This window comes from Theobroma cacao, chromosome 3, assembly GCF_000208745.1.
Source record: "Theobroma cacao cultivar B97-61/B2 chromosome 3, Criollo_cocoa_genome_V2, whole genome shotgun sequence".
In the NCBI taxonomy this organism is placed as follows: domain Eukaryota; kingdom Viridiplantae; phylum Streptophyta; class Magnoliopsida; order Malvales; family Malvaceae; genus Theobroma; species Theobroma cacao.
Window position 1 is genome coordinate 36,357,497 of NC_030852.1, and position 6,798 is coordinate 36,364,294.

Below are 6,798 nucleotides of genomic sequence, written 5' to 3' on the forward strand. Positions count from 1 at the left end.
TTTTATTAATAATCAAAATCAAGTACAAAAAGGAGGGGGACCGGAACCTTACCTCCAGAAGGACATGCGAATAAGATAGAATCGAAAAAGCACTAAAAGTAGGAAAATCTAATTTACGTGCATAACTTGTGATGCAACAGTAAAATAGAGATCTCCCACTATTACAAAGATATAAGGAAATAAAATAACAAGAAATATAAATGAGGAGTACTACTCCTTTACAATTATCTAAATCGAACATAAGGTAAATTCAGTCTATCTAATTTAAGGATTCCAATTAATTCACCTTGAGCTTCAGAAGTAACACAAAGACTCTGATGTGATTGTCCTTTTTTTGATAGGAAATCCGCTGCTTGGTTGCCTTCCCGATAGATGTGGGAAATTCTGTAAGAGAAATTACGCAGACACATTCTAATAGATTCCAGCAAATACCTTAAGTCGTGGGATCCTTTTTGAGAGTGCTGAATCATCTGAACCGCTACCAGTGCATCCATTTCTATCCACAGATTGGTGATATTCCGTTCTTTGCATAAAAGTAATCCTCGAAGTAAAGCATGAAGCTCCGCGTGCAAAGAAGAACGAGGTCCAAGATTTTCGGAAAAAACGAATGCAAGTCTACCTGTATGATCGCGGAGGACCCCACCACCTGCTGCGTTTTGGTTGCTCTCGGAACTGCCATATACATTTAACTTGTACTCGCCGATAGAGGGCTTAATCCAATAAATAATTTGGGGAGATGTATAATATTTTGGTGGAAATTTGAAACCCCACATAGTAGCTATATCAGTGTCACCCTTCCACTGCCATCGTTTTAATAGAGAACCTGCATATAACTGGTTTAACAGTTTCATAATGCGCCAAATCACTCTATCTGGATACATTCCCATGTGTCTGTGTTTTGCATCATTCCTTTCAAGCCATAAAAACCAGCAGATGAAAAGTGGAATTAAAATGCGGATGTGCCCATTTCTAGTATAATCTCCAGAAAAAAACCATGCCCATATGATTTGAGAAATATGATTAGGTTTTGAGACATAGATTTGAAAACTTTTTGCAAAGAAAAACCAAACCTGTTTCGCAACCGGATTCTCCCATAGGACATGAATTAAAGATTCCTCAGATCTGCAACACACACATTTAGAAGCCAAATGTATACCTTTGTCCTTCATCCGAAGCTCAACCGGAATCCAATTATTCAACACTCTCCATAAGAAAAAGGAGATAGATAAAGGAATACTCCTGTGCCAAATAAAGGAAAACAAAGCATTTGGGGTTTGCCTTTGCCTAATTGCCTCCCAAGCACTCCAAAATGAGAATTCACCATTAGAAGTTAGAGCCCAATAAGCAACATCCTCCTGTGATCTATCAAAAGGGATCTGCAGTATCTCATCAACTAAACTCGTAGGCAAACAGGAATTCAGTTTCTCAATATCCCAAACATCGCCATTATAAAATTTATGAACATGAGACATATCATTGTGAAAAGATGGACACAAAGTTGCCAGAGGCTGGTCACCCATCCAACAATCATGCCAGAAAAAAAGCTCACCTTTACCGATCCTCCATCGAATGTTCTACAGGGCCACATCACGACCAACAATCATCCGTTTCCACACCAGAGAGTCATGTAGCTTTGGTTGTACAAAGTGAGGAAGTCGGCCAAGGCAGTATTTAGTTCTGAGAAACCTCGTCCATAGGCTATTACAAGTTTGGAATCTCCACCATAATTTCAATGAGAATGCCTCGAAAACATCTCTCAAATTTCGGATATCAAGACCACCTTCAGAAACTGGAAAGGTAATTTTTGACCAAGCTGTCCAATGCAGTTTCTTACCATCATTTGAGTCGCCCCACAGGAAACTATTGAAGAGCCTTTCTATCTTTTCAATCACAGTCACTGGAGGTTTGAGAACTTGTAGCAAGTACATTGGCTGGGAAGATAAAACGCTTCGTAGCAAGGTGATTCGGCCTCTAGGTGATAGTATCTTATTCTCCCACCCTGAAATACGATCTCGAATCTTGGCAATTAATGAATCAAAAAGGAATACCTTTTTGGGGCCTTTATGTAGAGGAGCTCCAAGATAGGTGACCGGTAGTGTTTTGTGATGGAAATCGGTGGTATGGGATATGATTTGCCTTCTTGACAATGCACAACCATTGGCGGTGATAAAACAACTTTTCTGAGGACTAACTTGCTGGCCTGAAACTTGCTCATATTCTTGTAAAAAATTCAAAATCTTCTGCAAGGATGAGCGGCAACCATTAGTGAATATAACTATATCATCTGCAAAGGATAGATGACTGATGGGCATCAGGCAACCGGATAAGTATTGCAAAGAATGATATCGCCTGAAAAGATGATTAAGCCCCCTGGATAAATAATCTGCAGCGAGAATAAATAAAAAAGGAGATATTGAATCTCCCTGTCGCAACCCCCTCTCAGATTTAAAATAGCCCACCAAAGAGCCGTTGATGAGCAAGGAAAACCAACAGTTAGAAATGCATGCTTTGATCATATTAATCCATTGAGCATTAAAACCAAATTGCTCCAACATTAAGTAAAGGAAATCCCAATGCAGACGGTCATAAGCTTTGGCCATATCCAGTTTTAAGACCACATTACCTCCCCTCGACTTACCATCGATTTTGCCGATGAGTTCCTGGGCGAGTAAGATATTGTCACTGATAAGTCGATCATTTACAAAAGCACTCTAATTTTCTGAAATTATGGATGGAAGAAGTTTGGCCAGTCGATTCGCCAAGAGTTTAGTTACTATCTTATTTAAGACAGTACATAAACTAATGGGACGAAAATCACTCCATTGGCATGCATTAGGCATTTTAGGCAGCAGCACTAAAGTCGTAGAAGTAACACCACGTGGGAGTGAAGATCCTTTAAAAAAATCCAGCACTGCTTCTAGAAGGTCTTGTTTGATTATATCCCAACAATGCTGATAAAAAAGAGATGAAAAACCATCCGGGCCAGCAACACTGTCTTTATTGATATTGAAAACTACTTCCTTAATTTTCGAAAGCGATGGAGCTGCACATAGAAAATCATTATCAGTAGAAGAGAGTATTCGAGGAATAATTGACGAATCGAACCTGGATAGATCACAATTTTCAGCCTTTAACAAATTTCGAAAGAAATCAACAGCAGAGTTCTGAATCAAAGTGGGTTCTTCGAATATGTTGCCCTCTTGGTCTTTAATCCGAAAAATGTGTCCTCGCACTCTTTTTTTCTTCATCCTCATGTGAAAGAATTTAGTGTTGCGTTCACCTTCCACCAACCATTTCACTCCTGATTTTTGTTTCCAGAAGCTTTCTTCAATACTCAACTGACAGTTAAGCTTGGCATAAGCTTTATGCATAAGATTTCTGTTAAGGATTGAAGGATCATGTTGAAACAGTAGTTCTCTCTCTGCTGCCTCTGCCTCGGCTAGTTTAAGGTTGTGGAATATATCACCAAATATATGCTTATTCCACCATTTTAGGTCCCGTTTCACCCGTTGTAGCTTTTGCGAAAAACCTAACATTCCAGTGGCTTGCATTGGCACTTTCCAGCTCCTCTCAACAAATGGAATAAAATCATGATGATGGGTCCACGCATGAAGGAAACGAAAATTTGACGGGCCCCGTGGGACTGTATTATTGCAGGAAATCAAGAGAGGACAGTGATCAGATCCATCTCTATTCAAGTGTTGGATACGAGTATGGTGAAAGCAGTCAGCCCATTCATGATTGTAGACCACCCTATCCAAACGTTGAAACATATGATTTTTAGTCCATGTAAAATTATTACCTTCATATCCCGCATCTACCAAATCACAGTCAAGCAGCATTGTGGCAAAATCCTCCATGGAACCACTGTGAGGTTGTGCACCATGTAACCGTTCTGTACTATTCAAAATTGAATTAAAATCACCACCCACCATCCAAGGACCTTGCATATCCCATGAGATAGAACGCAAGCAATTCCACAGCTCTAATCTTTCCTATCGAGTGCACTTAGCATAAACAAGGGAAGAGAAAATAGGGTGAGACAGCCAAGGCAACGTTAATTTCACATGTAGATATTGAACATGGTCGAGAAGGACTTCGCAACCAATTTCCTCAGAACAGAAGAACCAAATTTTTTGCGACACATTGCTAATGACAGTTTCAAATCCAAGTCTCCTTCTAACATATTCTGCCTTGTTCACATTTACCATGGGCTCAAGAACTACCATCAGTTTTATGTTATGCATGATTTTTAATTTTTTCAAGCGTCTTTGTATCACAACATCCGATATGCCTCTCACATTCCAGATTAAACAACTTATCATGGACATGTATGACGTGAAAAATTCATAGAAATGGAATCATTTGCTGATCCATCTGTTACCTCCACGGGTTCTGAAGCATTCAAGGAATTCCAATTACCTTGGGAGTACAGGGAGCTATCGGACTTCCTCCTGCTGGAGACACACGGATGGACTTCCAAGTTGTCACTAGCATAAACCGCATGGGGCTGCATGGGAGATAACCGACTACCTGTAACGTCACTTCCTGCATGGACTGCATGGGTTGGAGAGGAGTTGGTTCCTCCATTTGAAGGAACAGTACTGAGTGCTTGATTAAAACCACAAATAGTCAAATTCAAACCCATATGTGGATCATTTTCGTCTCGTCCTTCCAGTGTATCGCATGTGGCTGCTGCTGTTTTCAAGACTGGAGCATTTCCATCATCATCTTGCAACTCTTCAACGTTCAACCTTAAGCTTTCCGACTGCATGTTTACCTTCTCCGATTGCTGTTCAGCCGCAGACGTCGTCAAACCTTCACCATACACAGCAGCCACCGATAACTGATCCTCCGTTTTATGGCTGTATTCTTTTTTGGGTTTCCTAACCGTCACTTGGCCTGCCTCCAGTGCCCATTTCACCCCATCAAAATCTCCAACTTGCTCTACACTATCGTTGGTGTCTGCACCGGTCTGCCAACTCTCTGCTACCCTTGCATGCGTTGAGTTTCGGTTTGCAGTTGTGGCCACCTTCTCCACAGTAAGAAATTCCTCACCCTTCTCGTACACAGCCTTTGGATATTGATCAGCTTTAAGCTCATCCCTACTACTTCTGCAGACCTCTTGTTTCCTATCAAACCCGAGTGCGACACTTCCTTGCCGTTCCGTCGTGCCGGGCAAAGCACCCAGAAAATTGTTTTTCCCCATGAGATTACTGTTCACGTCCCCTGTTTGCCCCTGTTTTGCATGATTTTCTTGTCCTTCCTCTTCTGCTGTTCCGATCCCATCAAAACGATTAGAGGATATTACCGAAGCATGTTTAGCCACTGCTGCCTCAATGTCCACTCCTTTTGAATGCTTGATTCCACTCATACTCGGTTTGCCTACAACCTGCCATTGTTTGTTCTGTCTCTGATCCTCCAAGCTCAATTTTTTTCTTTTTTCCAGATCTTCCACAACCATCTCTCTTACTGACTCTCTCTGCGTAGTCTGTTTCAATGGTTCATCCCCGCTCAGGATATTTTTTTTTTCCAGATTTGTTGTTTCAGCTTTTTCCCTCTTTCGTTCATCTCCAATCGCGATCTTCTCACCCATTGAATGCTTCTGTCGTGCATCACCTGCCTTCCCACTATTCTCATCAGTCGATGTCTTCTTAGATCCCAAAGGTTTGGTGCTTACCAACCCTTATTTTTAAGGTTTATTTCCCAGTACCAGGCAAGCCGAGGCGTTGTGCCCGACGTGACAACAGTGAGTGCAATAGTCCGGCATCTTTGCAAATTCTACCTTTTGTATAAAACCACCCGTAACCTCTCCCGTTTGGCGACTACGAGTCACGATCCAGATCTGGTCCAACGGTGATTTCTGGCAGTCGTATTCAACGCAGACGCGGGCAACGCTGGGTCTGGTTTCATTTGCCGTGGCTTCATCCACAAAAAGCGGTCGTCCCACTGACTTGGCAATCATCATGAGTGCTGATTTTTCATAAAAGTGGGCTCTTAGGTTCGGAAAGGAGATCCAAACAGGGACCAAAGAAGACTCCTTTTCCGGATGAAAATCTGGCGTCCATTTGAAAACTCGCATTTTTTGATTTACGATGAACCAATTCTGCTTCATCCAAATCCTGTTCAGATCATGCTCGTTTGTCAAGTGGATCAAGATATGCTTGTAGTCAAGCCATCGGATATTATATGCGCCCACGAGACCTATGCCCTTAAACGCTGTCCGGATTTCCTGTAACTTTGGCATGCGGGTAAACTTTCCGATCATTGAAAACTTGAATGGCAATGCTAACGTTGCAATCTCATCATAAAAAAAGGAGGCGGCTGGGCGATCTCTGTACCAACTGGGCTCACGATTTAGCGAGATTACGGGGGGATTTTCACCAGCCGCAACAGCCAAAAAGGATTTCTTTTGCATGCGGGGTGAGATTGGGGGATAGTTTGAAAGATTTGTTGCTTGCGGGAAGTCTTGGTTCTGTGGTGGCGGAGGTTTTGCAGTAGCTGCATTGGTGTGGGTTGTCACCGTTTGCCTTGGTAATGTGGCAATCGGCGGGATGGTGGGGGAAGGGTCTGGCGGCCGACCAGCCGTCATTCCTTGGGGTTGGGGGAGGGGGGGAAAAGAGTGAGTGTTGAGAGCGTCCTCCACTGTTTTTTTTTGTTTTTGTTTTGGTTTAGTTTAGTTTAGTTTAGTTTAGTTTATTTATTTATTTTATTTTATTTAGTTTAGTTTATTTATTTATTTATTTATTTATTTAGTTTTAGTTTAGTTTTTATTTTTATTTAGTTTAGTTTAGTTTA

The 6,798-nt window shown here is 41.6% G+C and overlaps 1 protein-coding gene across 1 annotated transcript; it reads right to left on the reverse strand.

Annotated features, from left to right (window-relative positions):
* LOC18606969 lies at positions 225 to 1,520 on the reverse strand. The gene has a single exon (XM_018117161.1). The coding sequence runs from the start codon at positions 1,518 to 1,520 to the stop codon at positions 225 to 227; it is 1,296 nt and encodes a 431-aa protein (XP_017972650.1).

Coding starts and splice junctions, on each gene's coding strand:
- LOC18606969 (XM_018117161.1), bottom strand. CDS start 1,520: ATGGGTGACCAGCCTCTGGCAACTTTGTGTCCATCTTTTCACAATGAT.